Source organism: Cucumis melo, chromosome 9, assembly GCF_025177605.1.
Source record: "Cucumis melo cultivar AY chromosome 9, USDA_Cmelo_AY_1.0, whole genome shotgun sequence".
In the NCBI taxonomy this organism is placed as follows: domain Eukaryota; kingdom Viridiplantae; phylum Streptophyta; class Magnoliopsida; order Cucurbitales; family Cucurbitaceae; genus Cucumis; species Cucumis melo.
The window spans coordinates 27,330-52,452 of record NC_066865.1 but is presented as its reverse complement, the minus strand read 5'-3'; the positions used below and the strand labels follow the sequence as shown (position 1 = coordinate 52,452).

At 44.3% G+C, this 25,123-nt stretch overlaps 1 protein-coding gene across 1 annotated transcript; it reads left to right on the top strand.

Moving 5' to 3' along the window:
• Positions 1–11,235: 11,235 nt before the first annotated feature.
• On the top strand, positions 11,236–13,675 carry LOC127150988 (ATP synthase protein MI25-like). Its single transcript, XM_051090067.1, has one exon. The coding sequence runs from the start codon at positions 12,290–12,292 to the stop codon at positions 12,884–12,886; it is 597 nt and encodes a 198-aa protein (XP_050946024.1). The 5' UTR covers positions 11,236–12,289; the 3' UTR covers positions 12,887–13,675.
• Positions 13,676–25,123: the final 11,448 nt, after the last annotated feature.

Below are 25,123 nucleotides of genomic sequence, written 5' to 3'. Positions count from 1 at the left end.
TATATGTCTCCTTCGAGATCCGATGATGCATGCTGGTGGGATAGTTTGTCCCAGAACTCTGAATTGACGGATTTCTTCATCCTATTACTATTAGTGAGTGAATCTGAATCATCCTAATTCTACATAATAATGGCTTTGCGCCACAACGAAAGAAAAAGGGGTACAGCGGACGATCGATCCAAGGATTTCAGTGTGACTACTACCACATCATCTTCGAATTCAGAAAGAAGAAAAAAGAAGGACTGCTGGACCCCGCTTGGGCTTGTCCCGAGACCTCTGACTAAAGACGGCAAATTTCCTGTCTTCTGTCTGACCAGCGCTTTGACCGCGTAGAAGGAACCTCTTCTGGCTGATTATTCGACGAAGGTTCATTCCTTGAATTTCCGGTTTTCCGGTTTGCATCTCAAAATACGGAGATGTGATTTATGGACTAGAATTATTACGGAAAATAATAGAGGGCTCACTTCTCATAAAGGGATTTGAATCAGGTGGATGGAAGTGGGAAACCTCTTTTCAGCCATTTTTCAGCCCTCCTTCGCTCCCCTATCTTTTTATGGTCTTCTTTTGCACGACTTCTAAGTGAGGGTTCTTAGAGCTTCGCGCCTTTTCTTCCAAATAGTAGGTTCTTTGAATTAATGAATTAACGAAGAAGAAAATCAATTTCAAAATCATAAGTTCATTCTAGCTTTAGCTTTGTCTATCGATTTCTTTTCTTTCTCTTGAGAAAAACCCAGCAATAAGACTTTTGATGAAAGCCGGTAAAGGTCTGGCAGAGTCAAAACCAATAGATAAGCAGAAGGTTGAGGGCTTCAAAGGTCCCCTTGTTCATTGATCTCTTCTCTTTCACTTTTTTGCATTCCTTTATGCATTTTCCTTAAAAGTCGTAAAGTGGTCAGTAAACCCTCTCCCTCTACACCGCTACGTGGGTCGAGTCACACTTTGGGGTAGTCAAAAGAAGAAATATACTTTCTCAAATTCTTCTCAAATTCGTCTAGGCTCCGTAGGCGCAAAGAATTTGCGAACCCCTTGTTTATCCACTAACCCGTCCTCCGGCTCCTATTAGTTCCATGAATGAGTCACCTGGACCTTGATTTTCTTTGAGCCTTCTTCATTGACTTTTCTGAATTTCATTAAGGGTGATTTTGACTTCTCAAGCCATGAGCCCCATTTACGAAAGCCTAAGCCTACGGGACAAACTTGCTCCTTTTGATTAACTCGTCCCTACTTCTGACCCCCTCGTAGTACCCTCTCTTTCTCAATCTGACTCTTCCATGTACTCGACACGGATTCCCAAGCTTCGGGAGGAGAAGGAGGATCTTAGAACTACATCATTATTTCTTATAAGATCTTAGAAGACGACCTAGGGCAAGGTTATAATATGGACAGTCAAGAGGCGGAGTAGGTTATTCAATAGCTCGACTCCCACGGGGCGGTTCGAAGAAAGTCGACTGATAAGGAGTCAATGATGATAATAAGGGTTTCATCAAGAAAGCGAAAGGACTGTATTATAATATTAATAGGAGTGCAAGGAAAGAAATCCATATAAAGAATAACCTCCTTTTGAGTATATTCCACTAAATTCAAGCAGTGAGGACTAGCTTCATTTCCTCTTGACTTGTTCATTCCACTGATTTACGTAGGCGAAGCCGGATCGGTATTCATCTTCTTTCCCTAGTTGGACAGTCAGAAAGGTCACACCCTACTCAAGAGGGGCCAGCTAACCCGATAGGGTAGGGTTAGAGGTCTTTCATTCTTTCATGAGTAACTGACATAGGAAGAGGGCTATAGGCCGAGGATCGCTTTGAAGCTGCTTTCCCGAGTTCACGAGGCGCAAAGAATATTTGCGCTGAGACTGAGTTGGATTAGAATATGCGAGACTGACGGGGCAGGGTAGAGTATGAATAGGATCGGCCGAGCCATTCCCAGTTTCATGATCGGGGGAAGCTGCTTGGGGACATTATTACATGGACACTCAGATTAGTCAGATTCCAGAATAACTGGTATAAAAGAAGAAAGTTGGAAGAGAACGGAGGCTGCTGCCTCTGGTCGAGCTATTTCATCCCTCTTGTTCTCGCTTGGAGGCTAGTTCCTTATAGCTTTTTCTCCTATTTCTTCAGTCCTACCCCCAATGTACCTGGATTCTCCTCGAGCTACTTCTCTATTCCGAGTCCTCAACTTCTCATGAGTCCGCGGTTGAGGCGCGTCCGTCCGTCTTTGTCAAGTTACTTTGTCCAGTTAGTTCGGGATCTCTGATCTTTTCTCATCAATTCTATTGCAAAGAAAGAACAAGAGAAAGGAGAGCTACTTCCTCTCTGGCAACCTCTGATGATCTAGAAGACCTCTTCCCCCTGCCGATCCAGTATCTCGAGCAGTGTCTGACTCATGATGGAACTCATTTAGTAAGGTACTCCCCAACTAAGTCAGACTCAGGGAGCTTTTTTCTTCCTATCCTCGAACTCAAACTGCATTGATCCTCTTCCTTTCCTCTCTTTCTACTTTCTCAAATATATTATTCTCAAAAAATTCAATTCCTTCCGCCGATCAAATAGAGAAAAAAAGAAAGATAAGATATGTAATTTCTTCCTAAAAAGGAGAAAAGAATGACCGTAAAGTCTCGATCGAGACTTTTCTTACTACCCAGTTTTGAACAAGAAAATGTACGCTCATTTTTCTCGTGAATGATCTTTTCCATAGGTAGAAATTCCATCTTGGTCCTTGTTTTTTCCATCTCCTTCTGCTCAAGTACTTGATCAACAAGGATACGAATGAGAATAGGGACCTGTAGGTGCCGCGACTGCCCTCGTCAGTCCTACTGATCTCAATTCAGTAGTAATCGCCTATGCTAAGAGCAAGTTGGAAGGTGGAACTTTCTCAACCCGTGCACCAGTATGCCTTCGGTCTACAGGCTGTAATTAAAGGAGACAAAGGAGGGCTCGACTGAAAGGAGAGGCGAGACTGAATCCATAAAAGATAGAGGAGGAAGCATGCGAGACACCCACCCAGTTCAAGTGGCTCTTGCATAAATCATAAATGGTTGAAGGAGAGGCCTCCGCTTTTCTTGTCCGATCATCGGGAATTCCTTTACCCTTGCTTTGAACGAGATTCAAGGGTAGAAAGACATGCCCACGCCGATTATCTCATTCGCACACGCATGGGTGAGTTCGAAAGGAAAAGGCCTCAATTTCAGACCTCCCCGCCAACCTTCTTTTCTTCCTGCGAGTGATCCCATTATTTCTTTGTGTACTTCTGCTTTTGTACTTCTGCAGATGAATGAAATATGGAAAGAATGAAGAAGAAAGCGAAAGACTAACCTATGCCTTCCTGGACTGAGTTCGATCTTTCCCTTTCACATGAAAAGCGGGTTCGTGGGGGCGCGGAACACTGTTCTACTTGATCTTTCAGTCTTCCGAACAAGTCTAAAGAAGTAGGGTGCAGAGGTTCTGCTCGACCTACAAGCCTCTCTCTGAATGAGGGTATGTATTGAATAAGAGTGGTTCACGAGTCAGAAGTTGATTCAGTCAGTCAGTCACACAGATCCGCATGGCCTATCACCTAGAGTTGACTCGGGCTATGGAAGACTCGGATCGGCACCCCGCTCGACCAGCCGTACCTGAAAAGGGCATCAAGGGTCGAAGTCTCGGTTTCAGCAGGAGAAGAAGCCTCTTTCAGAAGTTCTTGTGTCTGCTGAGGCAATTTCTTTTCTTTCTTGCGTCTTGATCGGTAAGCTTAATATGGATACGATCGAGAACCCCTTGTTCATTGAGGCGGTATGATCGGAATGAATCTCTCGTCTATCCCAGCAGAGTCGGTAACAAAGCTGACCAGATTGCCATAGGTAATGCACGCTACGGTCTCTTCGACCCTAAGTCAAGACCTGTTCTCTCGGGAAAGCCCAGCCTAACCCGCGCCCTAACCCAACTCTGACTGAGGCAACTGACTCAAGAGAGTCCAATCTCTCCGAAAAAAGAAACTAGCCCCGGATCCGACGCTCTTGCTTCCCTCATTCAACTTCCGATTCAGGTCGAACTACATCTCAACTAATCAACTCTTTTTTCTCGGAAACATCCTAATTTCGATCTTCAATTTCAGAAATTTGGAATGCCGACTAGAATCCCCCGGTTTCTCTACAGCATCGGACAAATTCCTTCCCTTCTACCTACGAGAAATGAATAAAGTAGAGGGGTTGCCGAAGGCTTTGAGAGTCAGGCCGGTGAGCCCATGGGGTGCTTGAGCGCATCATTCATAAAGGCTTTATTAAGCATCTCACAACTAGGCCCTCATCACCGGTCCGTGGTAGCTTAATTAGTGACCGGGTATACTATTCTATTTTGAATCTTGAACCTTGCCTTTTCCGCATAAAAAGGGTTACGTGCTAAGGAGTCACCGTCAGGGTTTTGGAGTTCAGTGAGCGATGTAGCATATTCAAGAGAAGAAGCTTTCGGGGCTTCCTTCCTTTCACTACAGAAAAAAGGGGTATAATGATATGGTCTCGGTAGTTCAGATTCAAGTCGGTTCAGCTTCTCTATGAAAAAACCGCAGAAGCTCTCCTCATCTCATAGGATACTTCGAGTTGGCTTGGCCTTCAAAACTATTACCGCTCCGTGGGATCCCTCCTATGCACTGCAAATCTATGAGGTCGTCAGATTTCTATGCTGGGGCTTGTAATCCCACTATTTTCTATTCGACTAAAAGGGGAGTCATAAAAAGGGATCAGACTTCCAGACCACCCGAGGTTGTGGCATCCCTTTCCGCCTTCTTTCAGACTTTCTGGCTTTGAAAATTCTTTGAACCACCTGTCGGTTGAGAAATCCGTTGATGGTACTTTCATGCGATCTCTTGAGTCAGGCCAATAGAAAGTCAAGGCTGTCGTATTTCCTCATTGCTTCGCCCGTGAAAGGCTAGGCTGACGCTCATTCAAGGCTGAATTCAAGTATCATACCCGACCGAAACCGAGGGAAATAGCCTTGTGCTAAAGACTCTCAATCCGGAACATATCTCAGTAAAGGTAGATTCATTCTCCGTCCGCGGATTGAAAAGATCTCGGACGAGGACCGTGGAGTGGGGAGGCAAACCTTGGTTTATAGGGATCCGCTGTCTCGGCGGGAATCAATCGAAGCGAGTAGGGGAAGAGTCATCAGCCAGTCCTTCCCTAGTCAGGTTGCGACCGATGTAGAGGAGACAGGCTCGACCAGAGGAGGGAGAGGGCTCGCTCGTACGAGGTAGAGGTCTTTTGACCTTGCTTATATTCTTTTTTGAGTATATTCAAAAAATTCATTAACTAAAGAAGAAAGATTCCAATACGAGGCTGGATGAAATTGAGTCGACCTTTCATTGATAGAGGAAGTGGACAAATCTCTCATGCAAGCAAGAGGCTCAGGCGCCCCATAGAAAAAGGTGGACGACCCTAGACGAATTCCTACTCATTGTGGGCCTGGTCCCGGTTCTGTAATCAGATAAGCGATGAGATTGATAACTACTTAACTGCACCTCCTCTCTTCCCCCTTTTCTTCCGAGCCCTATGGTCCCAAGGATTCTGGATGGAACAAGAGAAAAGAGGAAAAAGAGAATGAAACTGAACATTCTACTTGATCAATCTCGAATTCATTCGCGCTTTCGCTTTCTCTGACCTTCGCCACTCTCCTTGCTTCCTCTTCTTCTCATGAAACTTCTCCAACCTCAAATCTCATTCTTTTCTCATTCAACGGATCTGGCTTCTTCGAAAGTGATCCTGATTATCATTCCGCGGAAACTGAGACTGATGAAAGAGTACTCGATGCTAGAAAGCAGAACTCCTAGGGAAAGCTGCAGCATACCTCAGAGCTCTTCACTCTTCCTCAACATAAGGAATTCTTCCACCGCCTCAATGAACAAGGGCTCGACTGAAAGGAGAGAATAGTCTTTGAAATCATCAAAATCGTAGCGGTTGTGGATCAGCCTGGATCGGGGAATTCAGTAGCAGAGGAGGTTGAAGCTGCAGAAGCAGAGTTTTGATTTCATTGATTTCATTCTCGTATTATTGGGATGGACGACTAAAAACCGCTAAAGAAGTCGCCCTTTCGGGACCAATTCTCTTTTCTGCCCTTTATGCAAGGTAAAGTAGCCTAAGTTGCAGGAGCCCTCGCATCAGATCAGCCTTGGGCACGTGGGGATATGGAGCGCCCTTCTCTTCGTTCTTTCTTTTCCCCGGGTATCTAAGTGAAGTAAAGGAAGACCTGGTTAGAAAGGTAATGGCTCTTCAATCTCATTCCGGCAGAAGACCGGATTTCGTTCCAGTAGGTTTCCTCCGTTGAAGCCGAAAGTTTGTAATTTCAGAGTCAAAGTAGGGGTGTGAAGCAGAGAGAGAGATTCAGTTCGGACAAGAATGAAGGATCAAAGATTCTATCTTTTTTGGAAATCCTTAAGACTTTCTTTTTGAAGTCAAAATCAAGCGTAGAGTGAAAGAGATCTTATCTTCTTAGAAAAGCGTGGGGAATTCTTTCAATCCGACAGAGATCCCTTTACCTGATGACGCAGGCTTGACTGACGAGGGAGAGGTGCGAAGTGACCATGAAATAGGCCATATAGGCGACCCCGGGGTAGAAGTTGAGAAAGAGAGTATTTAGTCTGAAATCGATGACGAGATCGTATTTCCTAAGGCTTTTGAACGAGATCTTTGATTCTAATAATGAGTAGAAGCCACTGATCCTACTAACCTCCCCCGCGCCCCCCTTTCCACCCGAGGTTCATGCGGCTAACCGAGCCAATTCAGAGCTGAGGCGCTACAACCCACTGAAAGCAGGATTGCACAGTAGATATTCATTCTTATAGAATAGCTTTCCACTGCCAGCAGCTAAGAAGAGAAGACCGCCCCTGCGCTCTCTTACTCTGATTTTTGATAGTCTTTGAAAAGAGAAAAAAGAATGAAGAGAGAGCGAAAAGGCGAAAGTGCGATCTGAATGAAGAAGATCTAATAGAAATGGTAATTCAAGCCCTTGTTCATTGACTGATCTTTCTTACAAGTTGATAAAGCTCTTCCCTTTCTTTCTCATAATCTAATAAGTAGCAATCTCTTCTTCTTTCGACTCCTCGATCATTCTTTGACCCTTCGCACCTTCTTATCGACTTCTACAACTACTATTTATTATTAGCTGAGAACCGCCCCGGCGAAAGAATGAAGTAGTAATGAACTTCATGAAAGTGCTTGATCAAGCCCTTATTATATCTTCTTTCTCGTAATGAGAAGAGAAAAGCATAGTCAGTAATAGGATTGATAAAAGAGAAAAAGCGCTCAAGTATTTTGAAAGAAAGAAATATATCTATATTATAGAAAGATGAAAGTCCTTTATCAAGCTCTGATATTCAATAAAGAAGTTGAAGAAGAAAAGGTATAAAATCAAATAAGTCAAGAATTTCTTCTCTGATGATCTTTCTCTTAGATCTCGCCTTTATTCATTCAGCCAAAATTTCCTTCGCACCTTTCTTTTCTCTCTGAGAAGTTGATAAAGCTCTTTTCTCTTTCTCTGACAATTTCTTCTCTGACATAAGAAAAGAGACTACGTCTGCAAAGGAATGGAATCAAATACTCCTTCTCCGGGCTGGGTTTCCATAAACTTTTTGCTACTTAGAAAACAAGGTTAGCATTTGCTTAAGACATGCGAATTGGACAAGAGCTCGACGACTGATTTTAGTGGTTTTTCGCAAATTCTTTGCCCCTCTCCTATATCTGAAACTACGAGCACCTAGTTAGGAGCAAAGAATTTTCCATTGATAAGGGCTAAGTCAAAGATGGAACTAGAAGAATGATCGAAGCGAATACTCGTGCAAGCGCAATCAATGAACAAGGTCTTATCTCTGATTTATGGTCCAAGAAGAAAGGGAAGGATTACTATACTATTTAGTGGATCAGTCACCTGGACCTTTGAAATTCAAGGTCCAAGAAAAGTGAATATGGATATAAACAAGTCCTTCGCAAATTCTTTGCTCCTTGCCTAGGTTAATATGGATTTCTTTCCTTGCACTCCTTAACATAAACATAATAAGGGATAAGTCCTTATTCAATGAGCTGAGATAATTCTTTGATCCTTATCAGTCGAGTTATTGAATAAGATCTGGACCTTTGTTTTTGGAGTCGCAAATTCTTTGCGCCTTTATCAATGAGTCTTTATTCATTCAGGCTCCTTCGTCGAACCTTTACATAAGCTACGCCCTTCTGAATTGACTCCTTCTTAGTCGACTTTCTTCGAACCTCTATTTGGAGAGTGATTTCATAATGCACTCCTTTTGAGCAAAGAATTTGCTTGCGAAAAAAAGAACAAAGAATTTGAGGAGATTCTGCCTCGAGTCTGATTCTTTGCACCTTGAAAGTCAAGCATTTCATACCCGATCCGCAACTGAGACTGATTCCGATAGGGGAGAGAGATGAGCTCTACGGATGACTTCTGATGATGGAGATTGAGGCTGATTCTTCTTTGAGGTTGTCTAGCTACTTCCCTGCAGCTTCCTCCTCCTCTACCCTAACTGGGACTGATTCCATTCCATTCGGTCATGTCGAAATCTCTCAACGGATGAGGCTACTTCCTGAAAGAACCGAGAGCTACGACTCCAGATCTCATTCCTATTCCCCCGATCCTGACTAACTGCACCTATGAAAGAGAGACCAACTTCGAATTCTTCTAGCAACTTCTCCTGCACTTATTGAAGTGATCGTACTAATGGATGGAAGAAGACTGATGACTGAGGCTTCGACCCGAACCCTCATTTTTCTGCCATATTCAGACCGATCCCGTTGGTATCGTACCGCTCCGTGGGTTCAGATGTTACCGAATTCAGGCTTTCCTCTTTTCGCAAATTCTTTGCTCCTTTTGATGGGCTTTCGTACTGATTTTAGGCTGAAAGAGATCGAATGAAAGATGTTTCGAATTCAACTTACAGTCTTATGTCGAATTGTTCATTCATTCTTTGCATTTCTCTTTTATGAAAAGATGTAGTTTGTGATCCATTAGGAAGTCAATGACAAGGGAAATTCATAGAACAATTGAACTAGATTTGCACTATCTCATCCCAATTGTGAATGAAAAGAAGAAAGATAGAATCCAAATCAAACTCATAAATTCGATTGATGAAATGAAAGAAGTTCATCACTCAATTTCTCGATAGTTCTTGCTCAGTCTATCTTGAAAAGAGTTCTCTTTCCGAACCCCAACCTACTTAAAGTCAGCTAGGCCTTCAAACAAGACTGAAGGAAGAAAGCCTATCAAAAGGAGTGGGAACCTACTAGTAACTGAAAGGTTTTCTATTATCTCCATGAAAGGAAAACGGAGCGGGAAGAGAGAAAAGAGCTCACCTTACTAGTACGTAGGAGCAGTACTAATTAAACTACCACGGACCGGGAACTCTGATTCTTCTTATTATCTTGTTTTTGATTCCTTGAAATTCAAGAACTTCTTCTCGCAAATTCTTTCCGCCTCTCCTATATCTGAAACTACGAGTACCTTCGCACCTTTCAGGTTCATATGGATTTCTGACTCCTTCGCAAAGTCTTTGACTTTATTCATTGCAATTTGAGAAGGAAGAAAGAAAAAGTTCAGTCAGGTTCGCCTATCCTTCTACTACGTCCGACGCTCGTCCGGAGTAGCTTCATTCTGATTTTAGGTTTAGTAAGTAGGTTCTAGGATCATAATATCTAAAAAGGAAAGCCTATGTTTCAGGAGATAGAGCAAATTCTGACTAAACTCTCTCACTTGGCGAGGGGGGGGTGGGTGTAGGAGTTTGAGCGCATCTTTTTCATATCGATCAAGCGGGTTTCCTTTCATTTTCCGGAAAGCCTACTATTCCAATCTAAGCTAGAAAGAGGATCTGGATTTGTCTGCAGATGATGATGATGTCCACTCCTGGCTCGATGCACTTAACGAAAGGGAACTCTCACGATGAAGAAAGAATTTCCTTCCTAATTAAGCAGCATCCTTTAAGTAGGGGGTGCGCCGGACCGCCGACGAATAATAGGTACCCCCCACCCCAGGCAGAGTTAGTGAGCCGTGTAATAGGCGACCATTTCGCGCGGTTCGGGGGGGCACTTGAGTCAGCCGCCTAGCCCGACTGCGTCTTGACCCCTATCCAATTTTTGGGCCAATTCCCCCTTCGTACTACCCAAAAATGAGATTCTTGCCGAATCCGAGTTTGCTGCTCCAACCATTACCAAACTAATACCTATTCTGTTTAGTACTTCAGGTGCTTCTCTTGCGTATAATGTCAATCCCGTAGCGGATCAATTCCAACGAGCCTTTCAAACTAGTACTTTTTGTAATCGACTCTATAGCTTCTTCAATAAACGCTGGTTCTTCGATCAAGTTTTGAATGACTTTCTAGTCAGATCCTTCCTGCGTTTCGGATATTCAGTCTCATTCTCAGCTTTAGACAAAGGTGCTATTGAGATATTGGGCCCCTATGGTATCTCGTACACATTCCGACGATTGGCCGAGCGAATAAGTCAACTTCAAAGTGGATTTGTTGTGCGAAGAGTGCGTTATGACCCGTGGCCGCCTGCCTGGTGGGGGCGGCTCCTCCGTTGTGGGTAAACGGGAAACCCGACTCTACGAACCCGAGGAAAGGCTGCACAGCAGTAGTCAGGGCGTTCAGACCGGAGCTTTTTGTAGTGCTAGCAGTAATGCAAGTGAATGAATCCCATCCCCTATCAAGTTCAGTGCTTACGCCCCTTTAGAGATAGTTAGAATATCGAGACTGAAAAGAGGCAGAAAGAGAAAGATAGGCTTTCTTTTACTAGAACCTACTATTTGGAAGAAAGCCTTCCTTCTTAGCAGCTCTTTTCTTGAAAGTTCTTCATATCAACTTCTTAGTTGAGAGGTTAGAAGGAGCGAGACCGCATACTAAGAAAGAGAGGGGCGCGCTAGCCTAGCGCTATAATAATATTCACAAGGTTAGGGGGCTGAAAAGCTCTTGTTTGCTGTCTACTTCGCGAGCCTGAACAGCCCCGTTCTGTAACTTCCCTTCTTTCGTCCGTCCACGAGGCTGTAAAAAGAGAGAAAGGGGCGGCTATCTAGTGGGAGTCGTTTCGGTTGTATGCCACGAGGTCCCTATAGACAAGGGGACAAGTGAATCATCGCTTTTGGGCGCAGGCAGCCCTCTACCATCCATCCCATTGCATTCCATCGTCTCGTATTGCTTTACTAAGCCGTATCAGACCAGTCACCTGGACCCGTCCGCTTTAGTTTCATTCTAGTGACTTTCTTTTTCTCTCTCCTTTCAGTCGAGTTTCTTCGAACCGCCCCGTGGGAGTCGAGTTCTTCCTTACTCCGGACAGGTGAATATGGAATGAAGCTACTCCGCAAATTCTTTGCTCCTTATATTATAATTGCCACTAGATCTTTTAGGTGAGAGAAAGGTTCAAAGAAGATTTCCCTTTCATCTTCTTCTTCATTTTGATATTGATAGGGATCCCCATTCATTCCTAGATTCCCGTCACTACGGATTGATTGTCCCTACCTAACTACATGGTAGTGGTCTAGGGAGCGCAATTGCTAGAGCACGGGAGAATGAATAGTAATGATTTCAGCAAGAGCAGCCGGACGGACTACTATAGTGAGTCTAGTGACTACGTCAGTCGAGTTGAGTCAAAAGGTATGGTATAGCAGCCTTTCCGAGCGAGCCTCTGGGATCTCCTGTAAACCCCCATGATGTGGTAAAGGGAGGATATTAGGGGAAGCAGTGAGTGGAGATTCCCCTGCAGAGAGCCGGATGAGGGGAGACCTTCACGTCCGGTTCGGAGGGCGGGGATATCCCGACCCTACTATCATTATGCCTTTGCAATCTTACTTGGTTTAACTCTATTTGTGACCTTTTCTCGTATGTGGGACTCTCTATCTTCTTGGGTAGATAATCGATCGTCTTTCATTTTGATAGTGAGTCGTTTTTCTCATAATAAGTAAAGAAGAAGATCTGGAGGTTATGCAATAGACCGTGTTGGAGAGAAAGAGGAAGAAAGGGAACTTCAAGACTCATAAGTGCTCTTTCAGTTTCATTCTCTCTTTAGAGCTCCTCTATTCATTGATTCCTTCTTCATATCAACTTCTTAGTTTCCCACTAGGCGGGATCTCCGCGAAGCTGCAGGATGGCTTGGTAAGCAAGCAAGCAGTTATGTAGGCGCCAACTCCAAGTTCTTTCTCTTCTTTCTTTTTGATTTGGACTTGGTTGGCAGGGTCAGGGCCTTTCTCGCTGGGCGAGCGCATCCGATTCTCAAGTCCTTTCCTAAACCACTTCCCGTTCAGTTGCTGAAATCTCGAGAAAAGCTTGATAAATGAGATGGAGTTCCACGAATATGCAGGCTAGAAAGATGCTATTTGCTGCTATTCTATCTATTTGTGCATTAAGTTCGAAGAAGATCTCAATCTATAATGAAGAAATGATAGTAGCGAGTTCTTTTATAGGCTTTCTTATATTAAGTCGGAAGAATTTAGGTAAGACTTTCAAAGCGACTTTCGACGGGAGAATCCAGGCTATTCAGGAAGAATCGCAGCAATTTCCCAATCCTAACGAAGTAGTTCCGGAGGAATCCAATGAACAACAACGATTACTTAGGATCAGTTTGCGAATTTGTGGCACCGTAGTCGAATCATTACCAATGGCGCGCTATGCGCCTAAGTGCGAAAAGACAGTGCAAGCTTTGTTATGCCGAAACCTAAATGTGAAGTCAGCAACACTTCCAAATGCCACTTCTTCCCGTCGCATCCGTCTTCAGGACGATCTAGTCACAGGTTTTCACTTCTCAGTGAGTGAAAGATTTGTCCCCGGGTGTACGTTGAAAGCTTCTATAGTCGAACTCATTCGAGAGGGCTTGGTGGTCTTAAGAATGGTTCGGGTGGGGGGTTCTCTTAAGAAGAAATCAGACAAATAGAATCTAATTCATTTCATGCTAAGAGAAGAGCGAATCCAATACCAAGACGAATTCTCAGGAAGTGCAGCAAGTACTTGAGTCATTTTTTGGTATCATGCCCCACGAGTGAGTTGCCAAGTGCCCCCTAGCCTAAAAGGGCAGTCTACCACAAGATCGAGTGGAAGCCTGGAGCCAAACCCGGAGCCCCTCTTTCTTTTCTTTATTCCAGACGGTAGCCTTGTGCATTGATTATCGGGCGCTCAACAAGGTAAGCTAACCATCAAGAACAAGTATCCACTTTGCCCTCTCCTTTCAGTCGAGCCCTAATCAATGAAATAAAGGCGAGATACTTCGAGAAGTTGGATCTACGGTCGGGCAACTACCAAGTGCGTATCGCGGAAGGAGACGAGCCAGACCTGTGTGACAAGCAAGCAAGCAACCTAATAAAGGGGCATTTTCTTTGGTTATGCCTTTTGGACTCACCAATGCCCCTGCCACGTTCTGCACCCTCCACAATGAGCTATTCCACCCTAGACGACTGGTGATATACTTTTTGGGCTATAGCTATTCGTTAAACGACCACCCACGACCCCTTGTTCATTGAGGCGGTATTAAGGAAGAAGAACCTCTATGTAAAGACGGAGGGGAGATCCTCTTCCTAGGGCATTGGATGAGCATCAGAGCCATCGAGGAGTGGCAAGCACCTACCAAGGTGAGTGAGCTAAGATCCTTTTTAGGGCTCGTGAACTATTACCGAAGATTCATGGTAAGTTACTCTCAGAGGTCTGCTCAACTCTTTCATCTCCTAAACTCAAGAAGGACGTACGGACCGATCATGGCATTTCCCACTTCTCGGAAAAGTGTCCAAGAGCTTTTGAGGACAAGAAGGAGGCATGATGACGGAGTATTGCAGTTGCCAGATTAGACTAAGCCATTTTGAAGTACACACGGATGCCTCAGACTATGCCATAGGCTTTCTTTATTCAGGTAAGTAGCATCAAAGAAGGGAAAGCTCAATGAGACCGAGAAGGGTGGTTCAAGAGAAGGAGATTCAAGCAAGAGCAAAACTAGAAAAAGAGCAAAGCAAGACAAACTTGCCAAGTTTGATTTGATGTCCCAGTAGGGCTAAAAGAAAAGACGGAGAAAGAGGCTCCGTAGGAGTTCTAATTAAGCTAGTCCGGACCCTTTTAGTGTGGAATTGACTGAGTTCCACTCCTAATCCTAATAAGGAATAAGGAAGGAGTTTCGCTTTCTCTTTATTCAATGAGTCTTGATTTTTGTATGGAGTCGTCCGGAGGTTCAGGGAAGAACTCGACTCCCACGGGGCGAAGAAAGTCGACTGATAAGGAGTCAATTCACAAGGAATTTCATAAAGAAAGCGAAAGGACTTAGAAGGAGTGCAACGAAAGAAATCCATATCAATATCAAAATCAAGGGCTCTCATAAATTCGGTAAGGAGTTTCGCCTGATTCAAGCCTGATTATCATCATTGACTCCTTATCAGTCGACTTTCTTCGAACCGCCCCGTGGGAATTTTCAGTGGAGTTATTTCAAAAAAGAAAGGGCCCTTGTTCATTGACTCCTTATCAGTCGACTTTCTTCGAACCTTATCAGTCGACTTTCTTCGAACCTCCAAACAAAGTCTCGGTCCTCTCCTATATCTGAAACTACGAGTACCTTCGCTCCTTCGCTCCTGAACAGTCCTTTCGCTTCGCGCCGGAGGACAGGTTCATATGGATTTCTGACTCCTTCGCAAATTCTTTGCTCCTTATAATGAAAGAAGAAGAAAAAGGAAAATAGGCTTGAATCTTTTTAGTAGGTTTGAAAGAGGAAAGCAGGCTCAAAGAATTTGAGTTGATAAAGGATAAAGGTTTGAAAATGTGAAAAAAAGCATCAATCATATTTCATTGATCCTTCCTTAAAGTTTCTTAACCTTGGACGTAGTAGAAGTCCGGAGGACTGACGGCTTTCTTCTTTTCTCCTTCTTTCTTCTTATATCCTCTTATGACTTGAAAAGTACTCAAACTTTTCCTTGAACTTCTCACTTCCTTTACTTACCCGACTTCCTTTTTCAATAGTAGTTTCTGAGAGTCCTCCGGACCTAATTAAGCTAGGGAGGACCAAAGAATTTGCGAAAAGAAATAGATCCCAAAAAAGATGGAAAAGTCTGAGATGTAAGCTTGGCTAAAGCATCTGGAAAAGTTAGGGCTCTTAACCAGAATCGATAGAAAGACAAGGGCTGCTGCTATTTCCGCTCTTGGTCTGTTGAGGTTTCAGCCTCAATCCCAGTCTCACCCTATCTTTTCGATTTTGATTAAGACAAGATAGTCTCTCTAGCCTGAATCTCTATACCTATACTTACTAGAGGATGAGGATGCGAACCAGCCTAATTAAGCTACTCCAGATGAGTTTCATTGAGTTCCATCTTTTCCGATAAAAGAGGTCCGACCGCTAAGTGGGAATATGTAGGCTCAAAGAATTTGAGAATTCCACTAAAATGAGAAACTCCATTCTTTTTTTCTTCCTTCTTCTTTCATAGTCAAGTAGAGAATATACGAGACGCTAAAGTTAGCCTTTGCTTTGACTTTCTTCTTTTTTGGCTAAGAAGTCAGTAGGTTGTGCGCCAGCCATACGTAGCTTGAACTGTGATGGCCACAATGCTACGCTATTTCCGATCCCCAAGACGTCTTTGCTTTCATCTTCACACCTGATCCACCGTCTGAACTTCCTACATTCACTCCCGGAAATTGAAAGAGGAAAACTGGAATTGTAACCTCCCGGTCTGCTGTATAGTCAGCCTCACGGTGTGCCTGACTGCCGAGTCTGCCGTCTCCACGGCTTTCCCTTTTGCGGGCAGCTCCTCATCGAGTGCCGATCTTCGCTTGGGCCGGCTCCGAGGCTCTACCCTGGCTTTTCATTGCTTGCTTCCTCCCACTCTTTTTTTTTCTCATATCGCGCGCGCATCTTCAAGAGAGGCTTAGAGTACATAGACGAGGCGGTCCCGATATTGAATATTGAATAACCTCCTGCTCTGGAACTCCTTGACTTCGGTTGAACAAAAAAGGTTCAATCTTCTGAAACCGTAGCGTAGGCGAAACCCGGCAGCCCGCCCAGAGTTTGACCTTCTCCGGTCCTGGAAGGAAAAGCCACTGAACTTTCCTTCCCCCAGCGGGCAAGAAGACTGGGAGGAAGACGATCAGGATCTCACGTGTGGCAGCTGTTGGAACAAACTCAGAATCCAAGAGGTACCTAAAGAAAAAGGAAACTCACCACTCACTGGTGAAAGAGGAGAAAAGACAATTTCAGGCCCCGGGGCCGGAATGCGGTAGGGTCTTCAAGCCCCACGCTCTTATCTCGAGATTCATGGGCCGTCTCGCGAAGAGAGAAGATCTGAACCTTCGCATCGACTTTCTCTCTCAGTCTCAACCACGCCTTCCCTATCGCAAATTCCTCTTTGGTCGAGCCGCTCAGCTGCTTCGCGTATTATTATGATAGTCTTGCCGGGGCATGCTGCAAGAGCGTAGGTGAGTGGTAAGCGTAGGAGGCGTGACCAAAGGGCAGCCTGTGTGGTTCCACCTCGCCTCATTGAGATCTGCAGGGTGGCGGGGAAGAAGCGTCACAAATAGGGTTCAGATAAGGGGTCGTAGGCTTAGTAGGGCTCGAACCTACAATATCACCGTTATGAGCGGTACGTTTCAACCAATTAAACTATAAGCCCTCATGAAAGCCGAAATCAAAGACATCAATGAACAAGGTAGTGGAAGGATCATATTCGATTTTGATGCCGTAGGACGGGAAGAGCAGACAGAGAAAGAGAGAATGAAAGATAAAGAGAAGCGGAAGACGGAGCGGGAAAGAGAAAGACAGAAGACTGACAGAAAGATGTCTGAATGATGATGCTTTGAGTACTCTCATGAAACAACAAAAAGAATGAGAAAGAAGACTGACAGAAAGATGATCCTTCTCATTTCATGTGTCTCGCAAAGCCTCTCCTTTGAATCTGCGAAAACATTGCCTTTTCCCCCCTATAGAACTCCTCTCGATCATTCTTCTCAACTCCTACTCCGCCTTGGACTGATTTATTCCATCTAATTTCTTGGACCTAAAGTGGATAGTCGGACAGAAGTTTGAGTTCCATCTTTTCTTTAGTGGATCAAAGAGGTCCGACCGCTAAGTGGGAATATGTAGGCTCAAAGAATTTGAGCGGAGGCCTCATTGATTTTCTACTTTCAGTGGATACTACGAAGGAGCTTTCTTCTTGATTATCCCGCTCCCCTCTTCCTATGGTCGAGCTTGGTCGAGCTACTTCCGTCCGTCCTCAGTCGTAGTCTGAAAACCCTTTGCCTTTTTATTCGCTACGTGGCTTGAAATTCAAACCTTGAATTTAGTGGGTTTAGTAGGTTTTCGCTTCTTTTTTAGCCTTTATTCATTGATTCAGTCGAGACCTCCGAAGGAGTCATGAAATGGAATATGAACCTGTCCGGAGGGACTCATGAAATTCCACACTAAAAGGGGTCCTCAATGAAGAAGTAGCATTTCTCAAATTCTTTGAGCCTTGAAAGAAGGACTTTCTCCCTTATTAGGAGCCTTGCGACTGAATCTGCTTGGAAAGATAGCTACCCCGGAGCGGACAGCCTGAAACTAAAAGACTTTCTTTCTCCTCTCTTTCTCCGGACCACAAAGTCGAACTCTCATCAAAGTCTGTGAATTTCTTTGATAGGCTTTCTTCTTTCATTGCCTTTTCCCGTCCGAAGGACCAAGCTTTTTTGACCTTTTTTATAGGACTTTTTCTCATCTTTCTATTTCACGATAATTGAGTTCAAAATCAGGCATTTGACTTGAAAAATTCTTTGAACCTCTCTTTATCCGGACCACAAAGTCAAACTATAATCAAACAATGTTCATTTCTTTGATAGGCTTGATTCTTTCATTGCGTTTTCCCGTCTTTTTTTCTTGCAAAATGGTCCTTTTTCTCATCTTGATATTTAACGATAATAGAGAAAAAATTCAAGATTTTGAATGAAAAGTTGCTGCCAGCCATACCCAAAACCTAGCTTTTTGTTCATTTTCGCTAAGGATTACAAGGTCGTTGATTACAAAAATTCATAGGTTTCATTCTCAATTCATGAATTTCTTTGTTTTTTTTTCTCGTTATTTCATAACCTTCGGACGGGACCCTTATTTAATATTAGCTTGACTTTCTTTTTGATTGAGGGCTTTGACCGTCCTCCGTAGCTTAATTAGTCTTCCTTTACCTTTTTCTTTTCTCTGCTCTAGACTACTTTATTCTCTTATGAGATTTCTATTGCTTTCAACGGCTACTTCACTTCTCTATATGCAATTACTTGGCGTAACTGAACTCAACTAAGCTTGAATCTGACTATAGGCGCAAAGAATTTTCGAATAAAGGCAAAGAATTTGAGGGGACTCTGAGATTTTGAGTTGAAAAGAAAAGGTAAAGGAAGACTCCAGCCAAGAACATCGATCAGTCCGAAGGTCTTAATACTCCTAACGGAGGGGGTTAGTGGGTTTTTCGCAAATTCTTTGCTCCTAGCGGAGAGGTCCAGGTGACAGGTTGAACCATGGCATCTTTCTTCTATTGAGATAAAGTAGGAGAAGCTCCCATCTCCGAACCCGTGGAGTTGCTTCAGTCCTCAACTTATCATACCAATACAGCCCCCGCCACTCGCCGGGTCTTCTCTCGGTTCCGATTCTGATGGTATTTCCGCCGATGCATGTGTTGGCACTGGGACTGGAAGAAGATCGACTGATTAGTCTTCCTCTTCATGAGTCGAATTGGTCTATTAGTGAACTGAACTAATCTTCTCGTGATCGTACTAGGACTGAGATTGATCATAAGAGAATCAAGCCTTTTCAGTGACGGGAGGAGTTGAACCTCTCCATTGGCCTTTCCACGTCCCCTATCTTTCATACCTCGTCTTGGTCTGTCCTATTCTGGTTCCCGCTATTTCATCCTTATTTCATCTTACTTCTTCAAAAATGGCTTTCACCCCTCAGCGGATGAAAGGACCCAAGAAGACTTCCTTCGCTCTTGGTCCCGAGACCTCTGACTTAACGGGGAATTGAGCAAATTCTTTGGTCCGAACGTCTTTAATTTCTCAGTCGAGACCTTGTTCATTGAGGGCGGTAAAATGCACAATTAGCAAGGTTTTGACCTAGCGCTTCTCAACAAAATCTAATCTTTCTTTTCTCTCCTTTCAGTCGAGACCTTGTTCATTGATTCAGTCGAGTTATTTGAGTGGAATTGAATGACTCCTTCGGAGCGGTCTTAATACTCCTAACGGAGGGGTTCAGACTTCTAATAAAATAAGAAGAAGGAGCCAAGAGAAGACCTAAAAGTCAAAATCCCATATTAAGATAATGGGTTAAGAAAAGAGAAGGATCAGATTTTCTATGATGCGAAGAATGAGAATGAAAAGTCTCTCTTCTCTTTATCTTGATCTTATGATCTCAACTTCTAGAAATTTGCCCGCCTTTCGCTTCGCTTGGCATAGTCAGATTGATAATAGGATTTCCTCATCATAAAAAAAAAGGATGAAGCCTTTCTTTTTTGCTTGCACTCAAAAATCTAGTATTAGAATAAGATAGTCGACCTCGAAATAGGGGTTGATTTTGCAGTTATAAGGAATAAGAAGGGCATAGTAATTTGAATCTTTTTGAAAATCATATCAATTTCGGTGATTCATTCTCATCCTTCTTTTATCTCTTTTCATTTGATTAAGATATTGAATTCGGCAAATACCGCTACGTGGGCGTGCAATAAGCCCACTCCGCGGGCTCAGATCAAGGGAAGAGAGAAGTAGTAGGGTAGACCTCATTAAGGATATGGAGGAATGAATGTGCAGAATCGAGCTAAGCGCCTCTAACGAGGGTTCGGTACATCTTTAGTCTTGATTCTATCCCCCCGGAGGAAGGAAGGGGCTCAAAGAAAGGTATGAGGGGGTCGGGTAAAAGCTCCTCCCAGGAAGTCCGCCCAGCACGCTCTCTTTCCTGAAATGCTAGGTGCGAGACACCAGCTCTTCTACCCAGAAAATCATATCTACCCGTCGTCCGAAACCCTTGTTTATCCACTAACCCGCTATCCAGGAGCCAAACTCCAACTTCTGTGCGATAAGTTGTCGACGTGCAAAGATCAAGCGCAGAATCTGTCCTCTGGTAGGACGCATAAAAAAAAAGAGGGAGTTGTAGGGGCATTCTTTCACTTCAGTGCGAATCGAGCGAAACTAAGCGCCTAGAAAAAATCAGGGGTTCTGACTTTGGTACATCAAGCAAGTATCCCAGTCGGGGACCGTGGCAGGAGTCGCAGCAGAAGTTCGTCTTCTAGTTCCGGTTGAGCTCTTGCTTTTGGTCTTGAATATCATGCTTTCGTAAGGCCTAACCTAGGACGTGGGGCCACATTGTTATATGAGTCCGGAGGGACTGGTGTCGAAATCAGACATCTTTATCCCTCTTCGTTCAAGGCCTTTTGGCAACGAAATTGAATCCAGCCTATCGCATGAGGCACCCTGAATCTTTCTATGAAATGCTGAAGACGAGAAGGCTGCACGCGAGGGGCGTAGAACTCTCTTTGAACTAGAAACTCAGGCAAGTGAGAGACTAAAGGCTGCATACCGGTGCCGCAAGCTTGGACACCGAAGTGGCACTCCCTCTCCTTTCAGTCGAGCCCTTGTTCATTGACTTTCTTCCTCGTACTGATTCAACTTCAACCGACTGCTACTCCTGGGTTAAGGACAATTGCTACCCATTGAGTCCCATTTTGATGGGTTAGAATATGGAATTTGGTTGACTTCCTCGGGGGAGCTAGGACTTGCCGAGGGCCTTATCTAGTTTGATTGTCAAAGAGAGAGAAACTCGATGATGCTAGATGCTGGAAGTATTCCCTCTCCACTCCAGAAAGAGACCGAGCCGAGCGTGCCCTTGCGGGGCACACCTGTACCAAAGAAAAGAGAAGAAGGCTCCGTAGGAGTTGCGAAAGGAGTCCAAGATTCAAGCTTCATCAATGAATAAAGGCGAAGCTCCTTAACAGGAGTGCAACTAAGGACTCTGAGAGCCGAGTTTGGCTTAGTGGTTAGTGGTTCTTATCATTTTCATTTCTTTTTTCTTCAATCTTCAGATTAAGCGTATGACCGATACTAGCACTAGTGGGAAAGCATTAGGACCTTCGTCGAGTCAACTAAGAAGGTTCATTCTTCTCACTCTGTCCCAATCGGGAAGAGGTCAAAGAAAGGACATAAAGAAGGAGGGAAATGGAAAGTCGGGGCTTAGATATTATGTCCGATGCACTGCTATAGTGAGAGCGGAGGAAAGGCACAAGGACGAGGAAATGATAATATTGCCATTCTTCACGAGAATGCATCAAAGAACAAGCAAGAAACAAATAGAATAAGGGAATCCAGGGAGGGAAGACAATGCAAGGTGTCCTTGAATAAGGCTTGGGGGTAGCCTATGTGTCTATGTCATAAAGCAAGACAAGAAAGCTGATGTCTGGGGAAAGTTCTCCCTGGAGGAGATACTCATGGAAGCCGAAGCTGGTGGCAAAGCACAGGAAGGGGACCCTTATTAGCATGGTGTACAAGCGCGAGCGTACAAAGAGGATTTGACGAAAGATAGATGCTTGTGAAAACTTCCTGCCTCGTGAAAGCGAGCTAGCGGATCTGCTCTTGACCAAATACAATACTGTGATCAACCTTTGGGAAGATTCACAGCGCCTGAAGCTGCAGGAGGCGTCCCCATTGGAGCTAATGGTAACCTTTCTCGAGGAGAGAGGGTGGCCCCCACGAGTACACTGCAGAGGAATTGCAGGATCAGTACCTCCTGCTGGATTGGATCGCAACCAACCTTGTCTTCGAGCGGCCCATAAAAAGCAGACAGCTCTTTGTCTACGGCCCCCCCGAGTACACAAAAGACGCTTCTAATGATTGAAAAAGGGGGGTTTGAGGCAAGAAGAAGAGAAAGAGCCTAGGGACAAAGGCTCAAAGAATTTGAGAGGACGGAGTAGCTTAATTTGACCTCTGGGTCCTCGATGAGTTCATGGAGGACAAGAACCAGAACCAATACGATGATGAAGTTGGGGAGCTAGATTCATGCCCTACTAACCCTACTGGATGGGCAGGAGTGCAGGTTGGATGGGAAGTATGAACGGACTTTTCTAAAAAAAGGCGAATGTTCCCATTGATGGGCAACCGTATTCCATCTACCTTCACCACCGACGAAAGGCCCTGGGGGAAGCGCGTAATGGCCTTAAGGTTCTACTCCAACTTAGAGGACTTGGAGAAAGATCAAGCCCTTGTTCATTGAGTTGACACCTTATGTGCTTGCATTTTCGGCCGACTATGAGCGGATTCTGACGAATCCCTGCCTGAAATACGATTCTCTACATGGAGTAGAAATCCTCATAAGTGACCGGATCTATCCATCCTCGAGATTGAGAGGAGGGGCCGAATCCTTATGTTCCCAATAAGGAAGCGGCAGGGGAAGAAAAACCCCTATCTGGACGTTCAGATTTCTCAACTGCGGGAAATGGAAAATGAATGGAATTCAGTTTCCCGTAGTACCCCTACAAAAGAGGAAGGCCCCCCGAGGGGGAACAAAAGCCCAAAAAGGGTAGCAGACAGAGAAAGGAGAAAAGTCTCCTTATAAAAAGAGAGGAGCCCCCGAGGAAAGACGACTATGCATCTTGGCCCCCTCTTCTTTCAGAGAAAGGGAATGGGCAAGATGCCCCTGAATTAGGGACTTTGACGAAAAGCCGGGGGAAGAAAACCAGTGGACAGAACGATATGAGAGACTCATCCAAGATGAGCAAGAGCGTACAGGCAATGAACTACTCTCGATAGAAGTCGAGATTGTGATTGGGCTACCGGAAGAGCACGGCTATTGCTGAGTCAGACTCTGCATCTTGATTAGCTCTATCTTACTTGTAGAGATCTTCTATCTATCTTAGATTTCAGACAATAACATCAGCGGACAAAAATCACAAAAGTACAAGTACTTGAACTAGAGAAGTGAGATGAGAATGTTTTCGATTTGGAGCAGGGTATCAGGACGAGTAGGAGCTCCGAATTGTCTTCTTTTAGGAGGGCACCCTTTCCTTCTTCTTCTTTGTCGGCGAATCGGTTGAAGCTCTTTTCTGATATATCTGCCGTAGGTTGTCGCTTCGCTTCGCGCCTAGGCTTTATTCCACCTTTTCTTCTTCTTGTCTTTTGGCTTTTATGCGCCCTACTCCGATTCTAATAGTTCGTCCGCAACGTAAGATGAAGAGAGTTTGCATCCAGCCTATAGAAAAAAGTCATGAAAGAAAGAGAGAATTGATCAATTTCCATCCAGCAGAAAACCGCCCCGTGGGGAAAATCATTGAGAATTCTCAATTCCGATACTTCGAGTTATGTCGATATTAGGACCTTCTATACCCCATATAGTTCATGGAAAGTCCCGATGTAGTAGGGAGAGTGACCTTCTTTCAGCAAGTTATCCGAAGATACTCTGCCAGCCGTTGACACCTTCGCCTTTTTTTTAGTCCGCTATGCTCTCTTTTTCGTCCGCTTTGATCAAAGAACGTGCTACTAACTTAATAGAAAGTCGAGCCACTACAAAAAAAACAATGAAAAAGAATACTAGATTCTATCCCAATATGATGATGGGATCTTCAACTTCAAGAACTGCGGAAAGAACTAAAGCGAGGGCAAGAACCGCTACCGGAACTGAAATCCTTCGCGCCCTCTCTCCTTTATCAAATTCTTCTTCGCGATGAGTGGATCTTCAAGTTCTGAGTTTGAATGAAGGAATGAATAGGGGTCAGGTGGAATCCGTTGATCAAGATCCGCCCGTGGATGGGAATGAAGTAGCATAAGTGGCTGCCTACCTATACGCCTGCACCTGTGGAATGAACTTGAATCAGTGGCAGTTGGTGGTGTGGAAGCTTTCTCTCTTCTTTCAATATTCTTTCATAGAATAGCTTCACGAGTATTTTCAAGAAATGGAAGGGGATGAAATAGACTAACTAATCCGTAAATCAAGTCAAAGGGCTCGTGTGCAATACCATACAATTTGGCTCGGGGCAAACTCTAAGTACCAACCAGCAAGAAGAAAGCAAAGCCATAGGAGGAAGGGCTGCTAGGCCTTTCACGAAAGGTCTGACTTAGTTAGTTAGGAAAGAGTGAAATAGGCTGCGGAGGAGCAAAGAATTTGCGAAACTCACTCTTTCATCAGTTTCCGCGTGAAAGGTCTTTCGGGTTTCATCCACGTAAATTGCGATCTGGGGCAAAACAAAAAGAAGGGCTGATCACTGATTTTCTTGGATTGATATGTCCCTGACTTCTTTATCCGTGAAAGGCCGTCCGAAGGACAGGTTCATATTCCATTTCATGACTCCTAACGTCTGCAAAAAAAAGTAATAGCTCATAGTCCTTCGGACCGGCTGGGTTCAAAGAATTTGAGAAAGAGCCAGCCCACAGCCTTTACCTCCGCCTCTGAATCTAATGCCCCTGCTTTCTGACTCTCGCGCGTGAACCTCTGATCTTGGCACGAGCGCCTCGTGCTTTCCTTTCTCAGTCTCTCCTTTCCTCTGAACTTAGTTAGTTTGGAATGCTTCTTTTCGACTTTTGACCTCTAGGCTTTCTCTTTCGTACTTATTTGACCTTTAAGTAGGGATGGAGAATGGGGAATCTTTGAGAATGAACGATATTCTCGTTCATTTCATGAACAATCTAAGCTTTGCTACTTTCTCAACCACGAGAACAACCGCAGAGTCAATCAGAGTTGATCTTTACCGTGGGCGAAAAAAGAAAGAGCTGCGACTGTGAAGGAGCCCGACGATTAATAGGTCCAAGGCTATGGTGGAACCGCTCCGTGGGACCGGGAACATGAAGAAAAGAAAGTTCAGTCAGAAAGAAAGTCAAGAAAGCACTACGCGGAAGGCATATATATAAGGGGAAGAAGTTCAAGGTTTGAAGTTCAAGGAAGAAAAAGGCAAAGGAAGTTCAAGGTTGAAGTTCAAGGAAGTTAGAAGTTCAAGGAAAAGGTTCGCCTATCCTAAGTGGATAGTCAGTCCTTATCTCTTCTTATGGTCCGCTACTGAATATGGAATATCAAGCCTAGGATCATGAATTCCACTCAAACTTATGGCCGATCCAAGGCATCCTTATTTTTTTCTTGTATTTTTGATCTTGAAGCTTTCTCTTTCTGCTTCTGCCTCGAAGACTGAAGCTCCGATGCTCTTCCTATCCAGTCAAGGGAGTTCCG